The sequence below is a fragment of the Choloepus didactylus genome, chromosome 4 (genome assembly GCF_015220235.1).
Source record: "Choloepus didactylus isolate mChoDid1 chromosome 4, mChoDid1.pri, whole genome shotgun sequence".
Classification (NCBI taxonomy): Eukaryota; Metazoa; Chordata; class Mammalia; order Pilosa; family Megalonychidae; genus Choloepus; species Choloepus didactylus.
The window spans coordinates 46,532,183-46,555,045 of NC_051310.1; the positions used below are offsets into that span (position 1 = coordinate 46,532,183).

Consider the following 22,863-nt stretch of genomic DNA (forward strand, 5'->3'; position numbering starts at 1 on the left):
ATTTTTTCATTTTTATTATAAATTTAGGTATTTTGCCTGATAGAACTGTTCAAGCCAAGTAAATAGACTTACACTTCCCTTGACCAACTACTGAAAAAATAGATTCTCCCTTCAATACCCAGCCTGAAAACACACACACACACACATTTCTTCACTGTACAAAAAAATCTATTGGACTAGATTTGCTCTCTAATACTCATTCTTAGCAATAGGTAATTTTATAGACTCTAGAGAGTATTTGTCTGCCTCTCTCTAGTGTGAACACATTCAAGTGGTAGTAAATTAGGTCTTGAGAAAGGCCCATTCATTCTTTGGTGCCACTGGGGTAGAAAAACTTAGCAGTCTGAAATAATCTATTTGCATCCTGAACACCTACCCTGAGCAGCTTAGACCCTAGTGCATTTGGAAATGTTTTTATGATCATCTGAAGGAGATCAGCAGGCATTTTCCCCCTTTAAAGAAAAAATGGGTGGGAGGGGGTGGTGACACAGTCACACAGGGTTACTGGGAGGCCGAATGGCAGAGAGACCAGACTGCAGCAACCCTCTCGAGTGTTCACGGACACGGCGCCTCCAAGTGCAGACCGGTGTTGGAATCCAGACTGATGCCAAGGCCTTCCAACCCGGGGTGCGCTCAGGTGAGGACCAACCACCGTGGGGCCCGGTCAGGCTCCTGCGGGGGCGAGGTGCTCCCGTGGAGCGGATTTAACAGGAACAGGCTCAGGATGGGATTTGGGGAGTAGAGATGAGACCAGAAAGCCGAGCCTGGTGGAGGTGGGCTGGTGGGGGCTCACCCGAACTCCCCATTTAGAACGTCCTCGAAAACCAAAACGTTTTCCCCCGCGGGTCCCGGAACAAAGGCGTTGGGAGGTGAGACACTCCAGTCCTCCGGCCGCGCGCCCCCTCCGGACCGGAGCTGCACCCCACCTAACCTCCCGCAGCGGGGTCCAGCTCCCGGCTTCTGCCGCTCGTGCTCCCCGCCCCCTCTCCTGGGCGGCGGCGGCGGCGCAGGGGGAAGGGGTGGGCAGGGGCCGCCGCCGCGCGCCTTTCTCCTCCCACCCTGGGTGCGCGGAACGCAGCTGAGCCGAGGAGAGCGCAGCGGGCGCCGTGCGGGGCTCCAGCTGCAGCCGCGCTTGCCCGCACCGAGCGAGTGGTGAGCAGCCCGGGCCCGGCTTCCTTCTCGCTGCCCGCGGCGTCCCCGGGCGGGCGCGGGCCGCAATGGCAGCGGCCGAGCGGGGCTGAGCCCGCCGCCCGCCCGCGGTTCCCCGGCCCCCCTCCGGCCCCAGCCATGGCGAAGCAGTATGATGTGCTGTTCCGGCTACTGCTGATCGGGGACTCCGGGGTGGGCAAGACCTGCCTGCTGTGCCGCTTCACCGACAACGAGTTCCACTCCTCACACATCTCCACCATCGGTAAGAGGCGGTGGCTAGAGGGGCGTCCCACCCTCCCCTCCCGCTCCCACCCTGGCGGCCCCTTCCTCTTCCTCCCCCCTTCCCCAGACCGGGAGGGATTGTTTGCTCCTCTGGCCAGAGGCGGTGGCGCGGGAGGCCAAGGCGAGGGAATAAATCCCGGGGTGAGCGGAGCACGGCTCCTGCCCTGCTACCGTCGGTGACTTGGGGTAGGCTCTCCGCCTCTCACTGAGGAGCCTACTCATGGAATCCAAGAGAACCAAGAGACGGGGACAGGTGTAGCCCCATATCTTCTTGCTGGTTTCCCCAACCTCCTGTGTGTAAGTCTGGGTACCCCGAGCTGGGGCAGCCAGACTCATAGCCACTGAAATGACATCCCCACAGCCCCAAGTGGAGAGGGGGAGGGGAAGTAAAGCTTGTGCCCGGAAAGAGGGGTTCAGGGCGGGGAGCTGACTCACCGAGTCACTGAGGTGTCTTTACTTCAGGGGTGACCCAATGTGGAGCCAGGATGGGGAAGAGTGGAGGAAGGGAGGGACCAAAAGGATTGAGTTTCCAGGGCACAGTTGTGAAGGTAAGCCACAAGGAGGGCATGGAGGAGGCGAGAAGCCACAGTGAGTTGGAAAGGGGCAGGTTCCAGAAAAGCTTGAGGCAGTTGGCTGAAGCATTTGTTTTAAAGGAGGCTGAAGAGGATGGAGGGATGTCAGGGATACCTGTTCTACCCAGAGGGTTGGAAGGCTGGCTGGATCCACCCTTAAATCACACCCCTTTGATCTGTCAGTGTTGGCAAGCTTGGGAGCATCCCAGACAGGATGTGATGGGATCCCCTATTCTGGAAAGTGGCTCAGTGGCCTCTTCTCTGAGAGGGTCTCTGCCTCATGGACCCTGAGGACGCTTCTCTTCTGGGAGGTCTGAGTTGAGGGAATTCTACCCACGTTGTGCCCAGGCCTCTGGGAAACTGACCCTGTGGCTGTCTGGTCATCCAGTTGGAGTGGCCTTCTAGAAGCCTTGGCTGCCATCTGGGAGGGCACCAGCATTCACCTCCCTCTTGCCCCTCCACTCCGTACCCAATGTCTTGCCAAGAGAGAAGAAGGAGCAGGTACAGGTGGGAGGAACAGAGCCTGTTAGTTAAGAGGTAGGTTTTGTTGTCAGACTCATCCAGAGCATACACCTTTGGGCATCATGACCTTGAATATCACATAAGCTTCTGAGCTTCACGTTCTCATGTGTAGAATACTACCTGCCTCAAAGAGGTGTTGTAAGGATTAAATAAGATGATGTTTGTAAAGCACTTAGTACAATGTCCTACACATGGTGAGGGCTGGATAAATGCTAGTTGGTGTTACTCTTGTCATTTTCATTGAACTCTGGGGATTTCATTCCCTCTTTGCTTCACTGTCTTCAAGGGACTTGGGGTCACGGAATAGAGCATGTCCATCTTTCTTGGGAAAAACTATAAGGCCAGCCCCTAAGAGATCCAGCTTGTGTGAGCTTGGGCTGGGCCACTGTTTGGATGAGAGACATCTTAGACAATAGGGTTTTGAGGCAGAGTCTTGGCCAAACATGGGCTGCCTGCTTCTGGGAAAGGCTCAGGGAAGAGGCAGATGTTGGAGAAAGGCCTGGGAGTGAGAGGGGGAGTGGCTGAGGAAACAGATGGGGTATGAGGACAGGTTGCAGCAGGTTACCTGTATGGGGACAAAGGGCAGCAGGTTACCACTTAAGGAAACTTGCAGTGGCTATTTTTGAGATGGGCTTGGTGCCAGGAGCTATGGAGCTATCTATAGAGGGCCTCTGGCTTTTGCCTGAAAAGCAGTAATTTGCACCTGGTGTCCTGGCTCCATTTGAGTCCTAGCTGTGACCTGAAATTTTCCCTTGAAAGTTTCAATCATCCACCCATTTCAGAAGTGCTTGGGGCTCCTGCTTAGTGTTGTGGGTAAGTGGGGGCTAGCTTCCTATAAGAGACATGTATGCCCCTTCTCCACAGTCAAAGAAGGGAATCCCTGTTTCTTAAATACCAAGATGGCCATTCTGAGACTTGTGTTTTCCTTAAAGAGAGTGCCTTGCCCCATACCCCTAATCACCAAACTCTTCTACCTTGTCTTCTCCTTTCTTAGAAACCTTCTGCTAGATAGAAGAAAGTGCCGTTTCCCTTACAGGTCACTGGGAGATGCCTCAGAAACCCTCTGGGGCAGGCCACTTTGGGGACAGAGGTGAACCAGTGAATGGGTGGGGTTTCTTGGCAATACCCTTTCCCACAAGGCTCTTGGCATATTGGTCTCAAACCTGGAGATGGTTCTCAGAGTTCCTTCTCTGCTTCCAATGGCTGGGTCTGCCTTTCCATAAAATGCAGAGGACTCTCTAGAAGTTTGGATTCCATACAAAAATGAAACCTGCCTCTCTTCTCATGAGCCTTTTTTAATCTATCCCATTGGATTTCTTAAATGTTCTTAATTACAGTTTAGTTAGAGACTTGTGATTGTATCTCATCCTAGACAGGATTTTCAGTTCTAAGACTTACAGAGAGAGTTAGATGGTCAGTAGGTGATATAAAATGCTTCCAAAGGAACTTGGAAGAGGCAGCAAGAGACAAATTAAAGAGCCAAGGAAATGGATGCCACCAAGTCATAGTCATCAGTGTATTCATTCAGAAAGCATCCTGTGTGCTAAACTGGAAGCTAAGCCCTGGAGATTCCAAAAGAATACAGTCACTGCTCTCAATCTGCTCATTATCTAAGACACCGTCTTTTACCACACCATACATTGATCTGGGCACTTTGCCTGGGGGCTTCTTTTGTAAATGTGTAAACCAAGGCAATCCACCAATTACTGTCAAGACCGAGGTGGCATTCTTAGGTCATGTTGATGTCACCTCGGCTGACACTTTTATGATTTACTCTCTACTCCCATACTATAAGAGCCTGTGACATTCCAGAGAAAGTCCTGCCAGGGAGTGGTAAGCAGACACCCCCATCCCACCCCCCACCTTCCTGGCCAGCAGGTGGGCAGGTGGTCCTGCAGCTGGATCTGTGCCACGGGCATTTCTTTCCCATGCAGCTGTGCTGGCATCAATGGAAGTCGCTGCAGAGGTGGGCCAACAGTGCCTTGACGTTCTCTGCCTGCAGCTGTTTCCTAACAAAGACTATCCTACCTGTTAAACAAATTAATTGAGCATTCGCTACAAAGCACTGTGCCAGGCATTTTGAAGACCATTGCAGTCTACCTTTTCCTGCCCACAGGATCCTATAATCCAGTTGGGAAAGCAAAACATAGGCAAAAAAAGAACTATAGCCAAAATGAGGTATATATCTGAAAGCACGAGATATAATGTAAGAGATCGACTATGATCCTTATCATTACTATAAACAAAGGTCTTGTCGTCATTCGGGGAGGAGCCCACACATATCAGAAGTTCACGAACAGTGTAAGACATGTCACAAGGAGCCAGTGAACAGTGACGGGACCATGAGTGCTGCTGCCCCAGAGAGCATCAGGAGGCTGGAGAAGAAGAGAGGCCATGTGTCAAATCGTCAGGAAAGGCTTTTCAGAGGAGGGAAGGCTGAAGCTAGGCCCTCAAGTGTGGGCTGCTTTCCTGTTCCCTAGGGGAAGGGAGCAGATGGAGTAACAGGCACAGAGATGACAGAGGTGGGAATTCAGTGGGTGTTCATGGAACTCTGGGCAGTCTGGCTGGAACAAAAGGGATTTTTTAGAGGAAGAGTGAGAACATTCCTCTATCTCCCTGTTTCCCAGACTACACTTTAGGTGCCTCGAGGGTGAGATCAGTTGTATTCATCTTTGTTGTCATAGTCCCTAGTACAGAGCCAGGCCCTAGCTCAACAAATGGTACTAAATTAATGAACCGAAAAAGGCGGCCTGGCTAAGGAGGTGGAACTTGAGCATTAGCAATGGTATAAAAGGATATTGAGCAGGGGAATGACATGATGAAAGTTGTACTCACCATGTTGGCTGCAAGACTTGAGGCAGGGAGACCAGTTGTGGGCTGGGGTGGTATCTAAGCATGAAGGAACCTTTGAACTGTTTCCATCTCTCTCTTCCACCTCCCTCCCTCTCCCATGGCACCAACACCAAACTCCACACAATCACTTGTTCTGGTTTCCCTCCAGAGGTGGGGAGTGGTCCAAACTGATCAACCTGGCAAGTTCTGGAAGGGTCTTATGTGACCTGTGCTGTACACCCAGGCAGGGAGTAGATGTTCTGCCTACATGGCCATCTACCTTCAGGAGACCTTTCATTACCTTTCTGTGTTGTGGCCGGGAGTGAAGTGTACGCTGAAGGGACTGCCCAGGAGTTGGTCCCCCCACCCCCCGCCCCCCATCCTTGGTTTTCTCTGAGTAGCCCCACTCTCCTGGTCTCTGGACCTTTTGTTTAAAGGCCGCCCCCTTGAGCTTATCATTCCTGGGTACCTAGGAATGCTGCTGCTGTGATTTTCCAGTTTGGCTGGTTCAACTGCTGTGGCTTCAGGGCTGCTTTCTCAGGCTGGATTACCTTTTCCGGGAACTTCTGTTGGAACTGGCTCCGGCTGCCTGGGGCAAGGGCTTGTGGGTGACTGAGGGGGAGGGAGAGAGCTAGAGAAGGACCTTGGGGGCCAGAACAGAGCCTAGAATTGAGTGATCTAACAAACATTGGGACTAATGCTTCAGCACTGCGTTCCTGGGCTCTGAGGGTCTCTAGAGTGAGAGGGGCATGTGTTTAGATTGCGTGACACTGCGGAGGGGCAGGGCTGGGCCTGGGGGCTCAACAGGTTGGGAGGCCTCAGCAGCCCACAAGCCCTTGGGCAGCCTGAGGTAGCTCAGTCGCAACCCTGTTCCCAATGCCCTGCAGAAAAGAAGGGAGGTCAGAAGCGCTGGGTATACTGGAAAGAGCACAGACTGACACTACATCCCCTTTGTCCTTACCAGCTCTGTGACCCTAAGAAACTTATTTAACATTTTGGTGCTTAGTTTCCTCATCTGTCAGTTGAAGGCAGTTCAGAATCCCTCTTAAGGTCTGTTGCGAAGATTACATAAAGCACTTGGAACAGCCCTCAATAGAATGGTAGCTGTCATCATCATCATCATCGTCATTTTTATTAGCTCATAAGAATGTTGTTGAGATTAATAAACTGCCAGTAATTTGCTTTGAGGTCATCATATCCATCCTTCATGTATTGTCATCCCAGCATTATTTACTGAACCCCCACTAGGTGCCTGCCAACTGCTGTGCTAGGAGCTGGGGATAAAGCAGTGAGCTAATCAGACAGAAATCAGGGAGCTGGCATGCCAGGGGAGCACATGAGTAGGCCCTGTGTTTCATTTCAGTTTCTGTTCCAATACCCGCCTGGCCTGGGCACTGCCAGCGTCTGACATGGAGGAGGGGGGAGGGAGGCAATCCAAGAGGAAGGGGGTGGTGCTGCCTGAGGCCTCCCTTCTTCCTTCTGACACAGGCTCAGACCCCAGCCTCCCACCCCTTCCCCAAGGCTGAGATGAGTGGGATAGTTCTGCGAAGGGGGCTGAGGCCCTTAGAGTTCTGCCGATCTATGTATCTGTGCCACATCCCGGATCTGCAGACTCGCCCACGGCTTTGAGCACACTGGTTCCCTCCTGTCTCCCTGCACCCCCTCCTTTCTGTGCCTTCCTCCTTCTGCCATCCTCCTCCCCCTTCCCTAGCAGATTGGTGCTGAGTTTTTTAACAGTTTGGCCATTACCCTCCTACCCCAATCTCCAGCTCTTCTCCGAGTGCCTTCCTTCTGTAATCTAATATTTGAGCCGGTTTCCCTGTAAAACTGCCAGTTTTCTGTACTGGCCTCTGAACTCTCCTTGGCTCTTCACAGGGCTTCCTGGAAATTCAATTCCTCAGCCCTGAGGAGGAAAGGGAGGACTGGGGCCTGGAAAGAAGTGGTGACACATCTTGCATGGAGGTGACCCAAACTTGAGCTGTCTTCTCCCCTCCAGTTTCTCTGAACTGGCCTTGGGCCTGCCCTTGCTCCTCGCAGACAGCCCTCCCGCAGGTTGCCGAGTAGAACCTCTCTCCTGGAGCCGAAGTGCTCGGGTTCTGGGGTTGAGGGACTGCTGTGGCTCTGGCTGCTGAAGAGTCTGTTTCCTTACATGGCCCTCTGTGGGGAGAGCCAGTGGCCTGTGACTGAGGAGGTGGGTTGGGGGGATACGATCTCAGTGTTGCCCTCATATTACTATTTTGATAATATATCTGCTGAGAACCCTGTGACCGTGGCGCCGTGATCTGTAGGGAGGGCTGACGGTGGCTTTGAAATGTGGGTCATTCTCTGATCTCTCTTCCCTAATTAAAATTTTCTCCCCACTGATCTCTTCTCCTAGCATGTACTGACTTCATCCATTTGTTCCTTTATTCACTTATTCATTCATTTGCTTTTTCATTTATTCTACATTGGTGAGTGATATTTATTGAGTATCTAGCTTCTGCAGGTAATGAGAATGTCAAATGAATAAGACACTGCCTTGCCCTCTGTGGGCTCACAGTGGAATTGGAGAGTCAGGAATCCAAACAGACAACCAGAGTGTTATGTGAAAGGAATGTCAAAATGCTTTGGAATCACAGGGGAGTGATCAGCTCCTCCTGGGCGGGTTGGTGAAGGCTTCACAGAGTAAGTGACTTTTGAGTGGGGTCTTGAAGACTAAGTAGGGTTTTCCAAGGGACAAGGGAGTTGGAGGAGGGGCACACATCCTCTCTCAGGGAGTGGGTGCTGTAGAAAACACCTCAAGAATTTGGGCTGCTACTCTTCAGCCTTGCTGGGGCCTGCTGGTAGTGGCCAGGTTGTGATCAACCAGCTTAAAGTCATCTGGATCTTGCTAGGAATTTGCTTTGCTGACTGTGTGTAAGGGCAAACGCACCTGGAGGCCTTGTCCCACCAAGATGTTTGTTCCTGAAGCTCCGACCTCTGACCCTTCTTCCCGGAACTTTCTGCTGCCTGTCAACATGGCCCTGCCTGGGCAGGAGAAGGAGAAAGAGGGTGGAGGAGTCAGTGGTCAGTTACCTAGCAAGTCCTGACCACCTTGGTGGGACCTGCTGATCCCCCAGCAGAAGCAGGCTCAAGGAGGGGAGGTCCAGACTCGGGGGTCTACAAAAGGGGAGTGGGACAGGGTGAAGGAGCACACTGCACATGTCACAGAGGCTCTTTGGAGAGCTGAGCATGGCAGTGGGAAGAGTAAGGGAAAAGGAACCAGTGTTTCCAGAGTACCTACTGTGTGTCAGGCACTGTGCTAGATGCTTTGCACATGTGACCTATTTAATGTCTAGACATCTCTTCATACAGTGGGGGTGAAAGTTTCTGAAGTTGGCCTTGCTGGTGTTTGAGAAGTTTCTTGGTGTATTCCTCAGGCCAGAGTCCCTAAATGTGTGTGTGCACACACACATATGCATGTGTGAGGGTGGGTCCCCATGAGACCTGGGAGAAGAAGGGCCTTGCCTTGGTTTCCCCCTTTGTAACAAAAGACAGAATAATGTTGATCCTCTTCCTTTTCTTTTCAGAGGAACTGAGTGAGACTGAAATGCATTCCTGCCTTAGGGATATTTGCTACTTCCTCTGCCTAGGGCCCTGTTCCCCCAGATCTTCTCCCTCCTGGTGCCTTCTTGTCATTCAGGTTCAAATGTCACTTCCTTTAAAAAGTCTTCCCTGACTAGCTGATCTCAGGTGGCTTGCCCGCTGGCCTCCATGCTCCTTGCTCCGTTATCATACTTTTGCTTCTTACTCTCTGAATTATTTTTCAGTTTACTTACTCTTTATCTGTCTTCCCCACTAGAACAGAAGCTCTGTGAAGGCAAGGACGTTTCTGTATTGTTCACGGCTGCAGCTTCTAGCTTAGTTCCTGGACATTGTGGTCACTTGGTAACAGTTTGAAAGAATGAAAGCATTTTCCTAGAGGACTTATGCTCTTCTCTGAAAGAAATGGTAGGTAGTTTTGGTTTCCTGGGACACATAAGACAATGGGAAGCTCATTATGGGAAGACAGTGTTGAGAAGAGGGGGCGACTTCTGCAAGGAGTGGACTATTTCCAGTAGCATTTAGCTCTTCTGCTGAGTTACACACCATAGGAGGGACTCAGACATAGGCAAGGAACAAGAAGGTGGCGCCCATGACCGCTGTGGGAGTGGGTCATCTTTGGTCTACACAGGGGTGAGGAGTTGGTGTCTTTTAGAGTGGGGAAGGTCAGTATTGCCTGTCATTCAGTGATAGTACTAGTGTACGATGGTGCCCATCAACTCAGCCAGGCTGCTGGAGTGATCTTTCAGCCACCTGAGCAGACAGGAGACTCTGGACTAAGGAGTCGTAGGGCTCAGGAGCCAATATTTGTCTTCCAGCCTCATGGGATCCTGTATTTGATTGGAAACCCCTTGGTTCTTGGTCCTGGTTTTCCCAGGTGGTACCCTCCAGAGTTGTCCTGGTCACCGTATCTTCACTGTCCTTTTCATATTGAGGCTTTGTGTGTGTGTGTATACGTGTGTGCATACATCTCTTTATTCTGAAAAAGAAAGAAAGAACAGAGTATCGTTCTGGGATCTCCAGAATTTCTGGGGGGGTATGCATCTGAATCAAAGCCTTTGCTGTCAGCGCTCTTGAGGTTAATAAGTATGGCCTTAGAGTTAGGGGATCGAGATTCTATCTTTTTAGACCAGGACATCTTCTTTTATTTCTATTTCCCATCATTCCTGGGAAGATAGTGTAAATGCTGACTAGAACATTTATTCAGAGAGCCTGGATGTACCTTTTCCCCAAAATGAGGCCAGCATGAGGGACAATCTATAATTCTTTAAGGGGAGAAGGTCGTTGGCTTGTAGTCCAGCAAATGGTGAGCATAATGGAAGTAAGAGGAATGCAGCAAGTGACAGGTGTGGGGCAAAGACAGTCTCATTGCTCTCCCCTCACCCAGCTGATAGGAGGGACATTTCTTTGCCAGGACACTTTGTCTTAAATCCTCTTGTGAGCTGCTTTGTGTCTCACCTCTCCCTATTCCCCTCACATGTCCCTCAGTTAGGGGGGAAATGTCATTATTGGTCTCTCCTGGTAAATTTTTTTGCCAAGAGAAAAGGGTTTTAAAATGTGGATTGCCATGATAACGCTTAGGGCCGCTAAGGCAGGCAGTCACCTCCCCCATGGTTCTGCCTTTTCCTAAAGCTTGTTTTGGAGTTGCTCAAGGGTGACCTCTTTGGTGGTGACCTCATGCCACATCCCACAGGAGCCCCGTATGTCCTACAGCACACCTGGTTTCCTGCAGTGGGGAAGAGGTTGGGGGAGGCATTCCTGGGCCCTGTGCTTGGTAACTGGAGCCAGCATGGCACCGGGGATTGGGTGTCTGCTTGGGTTTCAGGTGTTCCTTGTTGTGGAGTCTCATTGCTAATGAAAAGGCTCAGGTCACACTGCTGGCCCTTTGGGCTGTGGTTGATCACAGTGATAACATTCGGCACCCAGCAGCAGCCCTGTTTCCACTGAAGCATGTGACACTTGGCAGGCAGGCAGGCCGGCGCCTGACATTAACCCATGAGCTGCTGACTGGGGGGAGAGAGGGGCTGGTCCTGCAGCAGCCACATGCTAGCTCTGTCAGAATTTAGGTTGTAGCCAGACTCCGGGAGCCATCTGAGCTCCAAGGTGGGTGGCATGTTCCCTTTTTGTTGAAACACTCCAGCTCGTTGTCTTGCCTTTCTATTCCACTCTCCATCCTCTCCCCAACATTAGCCCTCTCTTGTAGGGACACTGAGGGGGCACTGACAAACCTGGGCTTAGTGGAACCATGAACATCTTAAGGAGTTCCCTGAAAATAGGTTATGGTGGTCTTGCCCCATGTGTGCCCACTTCCTCACTTCTAGCTGCCTCAAAATGCCAGAACAGGTGTGGGGTGTTTGGGGGCATAAATGAAAATGCAGTAAGATTCTGCAGGTTCAAAGGGTTGAGAAGCTGCCGATGGAGTGAAGAGTCTGCTGGGTAGGTTTTAAGAGACCAGTTTTCTAGTGGAGTCTCAGCTATATAGGACGTGGGAACATGAATAAGATACTTGACTTTTCTGTGCCTCACAGTAATAATACCCACTCCTCCCTACTTCATAGGCCCTCATAGGAACTGAGGGCTCTGAATCCCAGAGCTAAGGGGTGTGCTATAAATAGGGGTCTTGGGTGTGCTCCTGCCCAGAGATGGGCTAGATGGTGGTTCTCAAACTTTAGTGTGCCTAGGGTTTAGTAGGTCTGGGGTGGGGCCTGAGAATTAGCATTTCTAACAAGCTTCCTGATGCTGTTGAGGCTGCTATTCCCTGGACCAATGTTGAATGTAAGGGATTAGACAATGTAATCTGTTCTCTGGGTTTGTTTTCCTGGCTGCTCCCCAAAAGCTTTTATTCAACAGAGGGAAGGGAGGACTGAGAAGATTACATATAGTCTAATATATATCCTATAACAGCCCTTAGGAGGCAAGGGGTGTTCTCCTTCTGCAGATAAGAACACCCAGACTCAGAGAAGTTAAAAGTTGTCCAAAGTCATGCAGGCAGCAAGTGCCAGAATTAGGATATAGACCAGGTCTTTCTGAGTCCAATGCCAATAGATATCTCTTCCACTACGTTATAGCTCTTGAAGTTTTCTCTATCTAAAAACCACCCACGGAGCTGTTAAAAATAGTTTTCTGGGCCTGGCTCTCAAATTCCAATTCAGTAGGCCCAGGCAAATCAAGGTCTCTGCACATTAAAAAACTCAGCCCAGGTGATTCTAAAGCTGAGAAGCTGCAAAACACACCTTGAGAAATCAAGAACTTCCATGTTGCCTCTCTTGACACTTCAGGTGCAAAGCTTTTTGTCCAAAGGTTATTCTCAAACTTTAGCATGTATCAGAATCACCCAGAGGACTTGTGGAACCACAGTAGCTGGCCCCCACCCCCAGAGTTTCTGAACCTGCAGGTTTGATGTAAGGCCTAAGAATTTGCATTTCTAACCGGTCCCCAGGTGGTGCTACTGCTGTTACTACAGGTCTGGTACATACTTTGAGAACTACTGTCCTAGAAGTTTGCTACTCAAAGTGTGATCTGTGGACCGGAAGCATCTGCCTCACTTGGAAGCTTAATGCACATCTAGGTCTCACCCCCCACCTACCAATCCAGAATCTGCATTTTAACCCGATCCCCAGGTGATCCCTAGGCACTGAAAAAGTTTGAGAGGTGCTTCCTTAGAGGAGCCAGAATGAGAAAAGTCTGGGGATAGAGTTAGTTGGGTCAGTAGATACTAAAGATGCACTGTACAGAGGACAGGACTGTCAGAAGGTGCCCCCAGGGGAGGCTGATGATGAGGAGAGTTGAGAGGTGAGGCTTGGAAAAGGTAGAGGACCCTTCCCTAAGGGAAGGCAGAGAGAATGGGAAAATTCGGAGGAAATGAGGTGGGCCTCAGTGGAAAGGCTTCGTCAGGCAGCATCCATCTTGTCCATTTAAAAGAAAAAGTGGAGAAGGTATTCTATTAAGAGCCCTGAAGTGGGGTTGGGGTGCATTGGGCTGAAGCCTTTTAGCAGGGGCATGTGAGGTTGGGGTGTGTGTGGGAGGAATGTGGTAGGTGAACACAAATACAAACAATTTGTTAAGCAGCTGTGAGGGCCTGGCTGAGGTGAGAAAGCATGAATCTGTAGGGGACTAAATAAGGCCAGCTCTCTGACTTTGTCCTGTAATGCTCAGCAGTGGGAAAAAACAACAGCCATGCAGGGAGAGGAGAGTGGAGGAGACATGGAGGGGCACTGGTTAGTGTGGGTAGGGGGTGAGTGCCAGGGTGGGCACAGTGCAAGTTCAGTTGTGTGGGAGCAGAGTAGAAGGAATAGATTCCATTTGAAGATCCTTGCCTATTAATCTTTTTTAAGTTTAAAAAAACATAGGACAGGAGAATTCCTCAGAAGACATAAGACTCACATATTAGGGCATATGAACAGGCAAAATTGAAACATTTTTCTTTACAGAGATATTAAAATAAATTTTATTGGGTGGTCAGTAGGGTCTAGGATGAAGGATGGTGGGATATGGTTAGGTGCTGTGACTCCTCCCAACCCCCCGAATTCCCTGACCATGGTCCACGTCCACACAGCTAAGAGGGGAAGGGAGAGTTGAGAAGGAATCAGAGCCCAGCCCCCACTTGCAGTGTAGTTCCACATCTTCTTGCAGGCATGGCTCATCTCTCCCTCCATTCCCACTTCTCCCACAGGGAAAGGGTCCCCCTGTACTGGAAGCTCCTCTCCCAGCTGAGCCCTTATCAAAGACCCACAGGGAAACAGGAAACGAAGCGTGGTTAAGGCTTCTATGTCCAGTTAACACAGAGCTCTCCTCTCCCTCCCCCAAGAAACTGCGCAAGGGGCAGCATGGGCTCTGGCATCAAACAAACCTGTGTTTCAATCTCTGCTACTTGCTGTGCTGACCTTGGGCAATTCATCTTACCTCTCTGAGCCTTTGTTTCCTTTCTACTAAGCAATGTGAGGGCAGGGGCCATATGTCTTTTTTTACCGCTACACATAGCACTGTGCAAGGCACATGGTAGTTTCCCATAGATGTCATGGAATAAAGGAAGTAGAACTTTCTGTCTCCTTTCCCTTGTGACTGCTTTGCACAAGCACTGTCCTTAACCAGGCTTGCTAGGCTACTCTAAGGATGAGCTAGGTTTATAAAAATTAAAATGAACAAAATTTCTGGTTCTTATTGGAAGAAGGCATACCATGAAACAAGAATTTCCTGATCCCCTTCTGTGCCAGGTACTGAATTACTCTGGAGAAAAGCTAATTTTTGATAACTGTCTGGGGAGGGGGGCCAGGGTGTTCTAGGCTGTGCCAAGAGCAAGCAAACGACTGCTCCCCACCAAGGGCAGGTGCCCCTCTTCTTCTTCCCTCCCTCTTTCATCTTCTTCCTCTTCTTCAAGCTTTCTGAGTAAACATGGAAGAATGGCTACCAGACCTTGCCCATTTGGAAAAGTACAGCTCAGTAGCTATGAATCAGCTTGGGCATGTGAAAAATGATTCATGTCTGACCAGCTTGATTTAGTTGAGGTTGTCTGTTCTTTATTTTCTCCCTTCTGATTAAATGATGATTGGTCTGGATGGCTAGAGGGGAGAGACTGAAATTAATCTGCCTACATTTGTGAAAAGCTGGGGACAGGGTGGATAAGGGGAGTATTCCCATTTGGCAAAGAACTAATGCCAAGGTGGAATGGCAGGGGTGTTGGGAATTCTGGCACCTGGGGGTCTTCTGTGCTGTGCAGCCTGGTGATGTACGGTCCAGAACTCTGCCTTTACCATGTTCCCCATCTGAAAAGTGTGGTTAATGATGCCCACTCCTGATCTGTTTCCAGGGAGTATACAAAGAGTTAAGTTTAATTAACCCACTAGATACAGCCCTTGAATTGCTGAGCATGGTAAAGGTTGGAGAGAGGGGTGGTGATAAAAACATCTCCCCTCTTCTCTCTGTCATCACTCAGGCTCAAGCCCAGTCCCAACTCCTGTGTGCTGCTGGTGGTGCTGACTTCTCTTGCTGCAAATTCCCTCAAATCTGTTTCTGCCCCGTACTTGTTTGCCAAATCCCTTATGTTATGGTGCTTCGTTCCATAAGCCCTTGGGCACAGGGCTCAAGAGCCCTGTCTGTGCTGCCCCTGCCTCCCCCAGTGCCACCCCCTGCCATGCCTCTTCATCTGGCCATTTGATAGTCACTCACTGAGCAGCCGCCATACAGTGGGCACTGTACCAGGTAAGAATCACAACTGCGATTGACTGAACGTCCACCATGTGCCATGCTGTGTATCTCACTTGGTCTTCTCAGCAACCCTCTCAGACAAGTGTGGTCATGTCCCCATTTTGCTGATGAGGAAATGGAGGCTCAGAGAAGAAAGGTGCCCAAAGTCATAGCTAGGAGTCAGCATTCAAGCTCTGGCCTGACTTCAAAGCCTGTGCTCCTTTGACTAACAGGGGTTAGTCAAAACAGAGACTCACTGGGGTCTGCTCCTCGGTGGGCCTTGGCAGGTGAGGCAAGGGTTGAGACGGTCCTCCTCTATCTCTAGGCTCTGTGTGCCTTCCCCACATACACAGCAGCACTGTAATCCCTCCTGGTTATTAATAAGGCAGAGAAAGAAAAACAGTCCAGGCAAATGAGGTGGATTGCTATTCCTAGGGATGAGAATTCCAGGATGGATAAACACAAGTGGTTCTCTCCAGAAATATAAATGGGAAGATTTCACACGTGAGTAGAGTGAGATGCATTTGGGGGATAACTGAGGTAGTGATGAAGTAGATTCCCACATATTCAATCTGTGTCCAGCTGCTTCCCCATAGCCCTTTACTGCTGGCAACTTGCAGCTCAGAGAGGAAGAGAAGCCCCATCAAAGCCCCAGACGCTTTCTTGGGGTCGGATTTTGGTTAAGGAAGGCCCTCACTACATGTTGTCTCTCTGCCAGTTGAACCTTCAGGCATGAGGGCCCCAGGCTTTTCCTGTGCAGCCCTCAATGTGTACCCTTCCTAACTTTCATGCTTTCTTCCTTTCCTCAGGTGTTGACTTTAAGATGAAGACCATAGAGGTAGATGGCATCAAAGTGCGGATACAGATTTGGTGAGTTGGGTAGGAGGCGGATGTAGTTGGTGAGCACTTGAGCTGCTCCCTAGCCTCCTCTGCCATGTGTAAAAGCCCTAGGCTTCACCTGGCATAACTGGCCACCTCTAATGGAGAGAGAAGCAGAAGACTCAGAAACCCATCTCCTGCTCCTCTGAGCCTTAATCTCCAGTCTCTTTTTTAAGAAACTTTTATGAGATTGACCACAAGTCACCAAAAGGTAGGGATCTGAAGGAACTGGCAGATTAACCACTGTGGATTTGTCTTAGAATAAGGCTTTCCTCTTGGGCTGTACATCACTACAGTAAGTTCTGAAGGAGGGAGGGCCACACACTGTCACTTAGAGTGGGATGCTGGTGAAAATTCTTCAGTAAGGACAGTGTAGTTTCTACACATAGCCACAGGGTGCCGCTGTAGCTCTCTGGCCTGAAGGTCTTGGAAGCACTGCCTTTGCCACCATTTGGAATTGCCTCCTAGTTCCAGAATGGTGTAGGCATTGCTTTCAGAGGTCCCGTAAGGACTGAGGTGTAGCAGCGACACCCCTACCCTACCAAGTCTGGCCACAATGGCCAAATTCTATAGAGAGTTGCCCTAGGCCCAGTTTTGGTTGCGGTTCCTGGTCCAGATATAGCTGCCGGGAGGGGCCAAGGCACTGCCAAGCCTTTGTCAGCACCAGCATATGTGGCCGGCCTCTCTCCTGCAGAGTGAGGTATGTTTGGACTCCTTTGGGGATCAAAGCTCCACTGATTTTTCACTCTGCAGCTCCCAAGTTTTTCCAGCAAGGGCACAGGGTTTCCCCAGCTCCTGCTTTTCCCCTCCCCACCTGGCTTCTCTGGTCCCTGCTCCTCTGAAGGACTGGCTTTCTACTGCAGGGACACAGCGGGGCAGGAGAGATATCAGACCATCACAAAGCAGTACTATCGACGAGCCCAGGTGAGCCACCATTTTCACGGTTTAGATGTGGGAAGCTGCCGTCCAAACTCCCAGCTCTGAGTGTTTGAGATATCTATGCTACTGACCCCCAATATAGGGCCCTCAGATTATTTGCTGGGATGGGGAGTCTCAGGACAGTCTTTCCATTATCCAATAGTCATTCATTCATTAATTATTCACTGAGCACATACTGCAGGCAGGCAGGGCCCTCATAGGCTCTCTCTTCCCCAACTTCTACCCTCCACCTTGGGCCACCCAGGTCAAAGCATTCAGTGCCTTCCTACCTCAAGGGGTTCTGTGATGGGCCTAGGAAGCTGCAGCTTTGAAGGTCAGAGGGACAGTGGAGTTTCTGGGTGTTGGGGGAAACCTTATTTTGCTAAGCAGGGAGAAGAGACAGAGAGTGGAACCCAGCATTCAAGGGACCACATCCCCATTTGGTCCATGACTGTGCATTTCTCTGTGTGCATCTGCCTCCCCCATTTCTCTTTTTCTCTATTCAATAGGGAATATTTTTAGTCTACGACATTAGCAGCGAGCGTTCTTACCAGCACATCATGAAGTGGGTCAGTGATGTGGATGAGGTAGGAGCTACCGCCTCCCTGACAGGGGTGGGGAAAGGGGACCTCAGAGGGGAAAGCAAAGCGAGGGCCACATGGGGAGGGCCAGAGCTCTCAGGGTTGGTGAGTAAATGCGACCAGGAAACTTTGCCTTCCACTGCCCCTGGATGAAGACCTTTGAGTAAGTAAAACATAGGGAAGAAGCCAAGGCTGTCAGGCCCTCCATGGATGTTTCTTCCCTGGAAATACGTTAGTTCAAAGCCAATCCTGTGAACAGCTTCCTTCCTGAAATCTCAGGACCAAGTGGAGTGGAGAAACTGGTCCTGACTGAATAGCTGTGGAACCTTGGGCAAGCATTTGAATTCTCTGGGTCCCCAGTTCCTTGTCTGTAGAATGACAGGTTGGACTTACGTTCAGTGTCCCTTCCAGCTCTGATACTGGTTATCCAACCCAATGAAGCACCAGTATTAGCCAGAGTGCCTCCTACCCTAAGCTGTCCCCATGTCACCCCTCTGGGACCCCTGGGGCCAGCCATGGTACTTGGGAGACCTGGCACTTGCATCCAGTCAGCTCATTCTGTCCATAGGGCTCTTAAATTTGGTGCTGGTTTGGAGGCCAGTGTAGACTGTATGGTGGGGGAGATGGGAGGGAAAGGCACTCACTGGCAGTTTTGCCTATTGCTTGTCCCTAGTATGCACCAGAAGGTGTCCAGAAGATCCTTATAGGGAATAAGGCTGATGAAGAGCAGAAACGGCAGGTGGGAAGAGAGCAAGGACAGCAGGTAAGTGGAAATGAACTGGCTGAATCCATCCCTTGAGTCTCCAGCTGCACCTCCAGGCCAGTCCCAGGAGCTGGGCCCCAAGCATCTATTCACAATTGTCAGGTACGCTTACACCTCCCACAGAACCCTAAGGCATTGGGTGAGTTGCCATCTTTGGAAAGTTTGCTCTGTCCTTCAAGGCCGTGGTTTTGGGTCTATCCTGAAAAACAAAGACCTCTTAGACAGCAACTCTCCAAGGTCCAAGTCCCCAAAAGCAGGATTATCTTCTGCTTAGAGATCATCTCCGTTAGTGATGGACTCCAAGTTGCAGGCACAGCGACTGTAAGAAACAGATCTCTCTACCCCAGCCCACCCAACCACACATCCCCACTCCCTGTCCTCCTTATGCCTAGAAAGAGGTAGGAAGGAAAATGAGGGAAGGTGAAGGGCCCAGAGTTGGAAAAGCCATGATGCTGAGGGAATGTCCAAGCATAAGGGGAGCCTATCCTCACAGAGAACAGAAAGGTTGGTATTTCTGAGATAGAATCATCTACCCACTCCAGGGGCCTCAGGAGCTTTTTTCTCCTTCTTCATTCAATAGTGTTCCACTAGCACTTAAAATAAACTTTGGGTATCAAAAAAATAGGACATGGTCATAGTAGAAAAAATCTGAAAGTAGAGGCAAACTGTACTAGAATATAGTTATTGAGCATTGTATGTGTGGCACTGTGCTAAGCTAGTGCTTTTAGATGCATTTAAATCCCATTTAATTGTTCCACAACCTTGACCATAGACACTCCTATCATTCCCATGTAACAAATGATGAAACTGGGGCTCAGAGAAAATAAGTAACTTGTCCAAAGTCATACAGCTATTAAGTGGCAGCTCCAGTATTCAAGTCTGGGTCTGTTTGACTGCAAAGCCCATGCTCTTTATTAATATGTCATACTGCTTCAGCATTCATTTTGGTATCTTCCTTTGTCTCCTGATATATAATGTTTGTGTGTGTGGCATCTTCTCCCATTCTGTTCCAGCCTGTGCCTTGGAAGGAGCTCCCAGTCTAGTTTGAGAAATTATCACCACATAGCATGGTCTGTGCGTGCAATGGCAGAAGACTGTGTCAGATGTGTGGGTGCACCTCCCTGCCCTTATGTCTCCCTTTCAGAAATGTTCCTCTGTTGCAGCTGGCTAAGGAGTATGGCATGGACTTCTATGAAACAAGTGCCTGCACGAACCTCAACATTAAGGAGGTGAGAGCACTGAAGACCAGTTGCCCTGTCTCTTTGGCTGAATCCAGCATAGTGGGGAGGTGAGAGGAGGCAGCAGATAGGAGCCAGGATAAATGGGACTTGGGCAGTTACAGGGTTGCGAGGGGAAGAAGAGATGCTAGACTAACCCATGCCCCTTGGTTTCCCAGTCTTTCACGCGTCTGACGGAACTGGTACTGCAGGCCCATAGGAAGGAACTGGATGGGCTCCGGACATGTACCAGCAATGAGTTGACATTGGCAGAGTTGGAGGAGGACGAGGGCAAACCTGAGGGCCCAGTGAACTCTTCAAAAACCTGCTGGTGCTGAGGGTCCTGTGTGGGAACCCTGCACAATAAACCCCTTCCCTCAGGAGGCCTGTGGGCAGACAGGGGAGCCTGGGCTTTGCCTTCTGCTGTCCTCTTATTTGGATGATCCTGTTGACTATCAGTAGCTGCTACTTCCCCCTGCCTGGCCCTGAGAGCAGCTCTGCTGTCATCTCTGAGCAGCCTCCTCCCTCAGCCCCTCCACCCTGGAGTGGTATCTTATAGCCTGTTTCCCCAGCCAGGCCTACTATGACCCCAAGATGTGCTGTGAGCACTGTCCTACCACCCTGAGCTCCCCAGACGATGGCCGAGTCTGGGGTCAAGGCCAAGTTAAGGCTCCTCCTTTCTCAGTGCATCTTGTCTCCTTTCTACTTTTTCTCTTTTTTCCACTTTTCTTTCTTTTCCCTTCCTCTCCAGTGTGTTTTGTATCAAAGCCCTTCATTGCCCTTTCCTGATGTGTCCTGCTGTGTGGCTGCTGTGCAGCATCTTTCTTTCCTTCCTTCTTAACCCTGTCCAAGGGAATGGACCCAGGGGTCATGGGGATATTCCGTAGTCTCTGCTCCAGGGGGAGCCCCCCCCCCCCAGCCTGCTTTGTGCATGGGCCAAAGGCTGCAGGGTGCTTCTTACCCTCCCCTCCTGCTTCTTCCTATCCTTCCCTCCATACCTCTCCCGTTTTGTGCTGTGGGTCTGCCTCACCAGTTATCTGGGAAGGTGGATCATCAAGGTAGAGAGGAAACACCAAACTGGTAGTCCTCAAACCTGGGGCTGTCCTACCTCTATCTGTACCCCTCAGCATGAACTTTGGCCCATCTGCCTCTTTGGATAATTGGGCTTAGAGGCAGGTGCTCCAGAGAAGAAAAAAAAAATGGTGAGGGGGTGGCAGGGATGAAAAGTCACCTCCATTCTCTACCTCCCATGCAGCGTGTACACAATTTCTCTCCATCTAGGCTCCTGTATTTAAAAACCTGGACGAGGGCCTGAGGGCACTGAGGGACAAGGAGCCCTGGGGCCGATGATACTGACAAGCCAAGCATGCACTCCAGGGAAAGGAGCATTTGAAGACGAAGGACCAGTCCCTATGTCAGGTTAAGAGCAAGGGAGAACAGGCCAGGGGCAGCATTTTGCAAACCGGAAGGGAATGGCAGCAGCAGGGCCTCCTGGGCCCCACCCTTCAAATTTATTGCATAGGAATGGCATTTCCTTATGACTCCCTGTCAGAGATGAGAGGTGAGGGTAGTTGTAACCACTTGTCTTCTCTCACTGAACCCAGCCTTCAGCTCTCAAGGTTTTCTCAAGACCCAGAGTTCTTGGGAGAAGGGCAAGTACTTCATGGGAAGAAAGAAAGAAGACTTTGGGTAGAAATGCTTGGTGCTGTTCTTTTCAGCCTTTAAGACAAAGTGCTCATCTTGCCCCTCTAGCTCCTGAATAGGAGGTCTGAGGGTTTGCCAACTGCACTGTGGTTACAGGTGGAGGGAAGAGGCCTCCCTCCTCCAAAGTTCTTTGTTCAGGAAGAAGTTTGTTTAACCCCATATGGTCTAAGGGTAGCTTGAAGGAAGCCCATCAAAGATGGAACAAGTCAATCACCACCCCTACTAGGGTCCTTAACACCACCACCTGCTCCCCTTGCCCCCCAAGATGGGAGAAGCCTAGGTAAGAGGATCATTCTCAAACTACACATTAGCTGCATCCGCATGGCAGAAGCTGGAGCCAACACAAAGGACTGGGTATTCAGCATTCATCAGCTAAGGACAAAAATCCAGCGCACAAGTATGTGAAGGATTAAGAGCTGCACTTCCTTACCTCTCCAGACAAAGGGGGCGGAGGGGATGAAATCACCAAACCTTTCCTTCCTACTCTTTATAAAACCAGGCATCAGCCAGCAGGAGAGGATAGCTCAGGATTTAGGAATGGCCTAGGTTAGCATAGTGGAAGGAAAAGGAGAGTGGGAATAGTGATGAATCATTAGCTGATTCTTTAGGATGAAGCCACAACTATGGCTGGAAATGCTTCCTTGAGGATTGACGCCTTGGGTACCAAGATGTATGCGGCATCATACTGGGAGTGGGAAAGTTGGTAATGCCAACCTTCAGCCTGCCCTCAGCCAGGGACTTGGTAAGGGAATGTTATATTGGGCACCGGCTCTACCTGTGGGTTGGTATTGCTGCTTTCCCTGAGAATCAGGCAGAGCACCCTTGCCTTTCTCTCCTAGCCCCCTCAGGAAAGGACGACTATATTTTTACTGTATCCTGGGAAGGGGTTCTGGAAAGGAAAACATGGGATCAGGATTCTATGGACTGATTAACCCTATTCATAAGAGCTGCTGCTGGGGAAAGGGCTGGGAGAAGAAGGAGGGTTGGGATTAGGGTGCAGCTACACTAACTAGGTACCAGAATTGGTCTCACACCCCTAAACTTCTCAAGTCCAGAAGGTGGCCTGTTAACTTGTCACCACCTCTGCACCTGCTTTCTTGAAACTCAACCCAGTCCCAGGCACACCACCTGCTCCTGAGCCCCCACCATCTCCCTGTGATGGGTGAACTTCGTGTACTGTGTCTCGGGTCCATTATATGAATTGTGAGCAGGGTTCATCTATTTTAAACACAGATGTTTACAAAATAAAGAATATTTCAAACAACAGGTGTGGCTGCCTATATTAGTCCCTGGGAGTAAGTCCCACTTGGGCCCTGGCAGTGATGGGGCCGGGAGGGAGAAGGGGAGGTAGGGAGTGTTGGTAGAAGAGGCTCCAGAGCCCTTATGTCACAGCAAAATGACATTGCAAACCTTTCTTGATGCCACCTGCGGAGGAGCCCAAAGCAACGCCTCCATTGCACCACTGCAATGGGGCAATAGGCTTACACTAGGTAGAAATAAGACTATCAAGGAAGGTTTTTGCAACAGTCATTGGGATGATATTGAGTATCTGTGTCTGAGGGAGACTTTAAAGCCAAGATGGTTCTCATCTGTTCGGGAAGGAACATAGAATGGGAACAGACCTTCCTGAAGGCATGAGGAGGGATTAATCTTTCTAAAGTTCATTCTAGCCCTATGATTGGATATCTAAGGGGCACAGC

At 50.2% G+C, this 22,863-nt stretch overlaps 1 protein-coding gene across 4 annotated transcripts; it reads left to right on the top strand.

The window, feature by feature from the left end:
• Positions 1–432: 432 nt before the first annotated feature.
• RAB15 (RAB15, member RAS oncogene family) lies at positions 433–22,425 on the top strand. 4 transcript variants are annotated; one of them, XM_037832520.1, is made up of 8 exons: positions 1,091–1,184; positions 1,253–1,411; positions 15,911–15,971; positions 16,844–16,904; positions 17,408–17,485; positions 18,153–18,242; positions 19,406–19,471; positions 19,639–22,425. In XM_037832520.1, the coding sequence occupies exons 2-8, from the start codon at positions 1,288–1,290 to the stop codon at positions 19,795–19,797; spliced, it is 639 nt and encodes a 212-aa protein (XP_037688448.1). In that variant the 5' UTR covers positions 1,091–1,184; positions 1,253–1,287; the 3' UTR covers positions 19,798–22,425. The 4 variants fall into 4 exon arrangements, 3 of the variants coding, with proteins under 3 accessions (XP_037688449.1, XP_037688447.1, XP_037688448.1); XM_037832521.1 differs by lacking the exons at positions 1,091–1,184; positions 1,253–1,411 and adding an exon at positions 433–637; XR_005216310.1 differs by having other exon boundaries at positions 1,053–1,411; positions 19,387–19,471; positions 19,639–19,722.
• Positions 22,426–22,863: the final 438 nt, after the last annotated feature.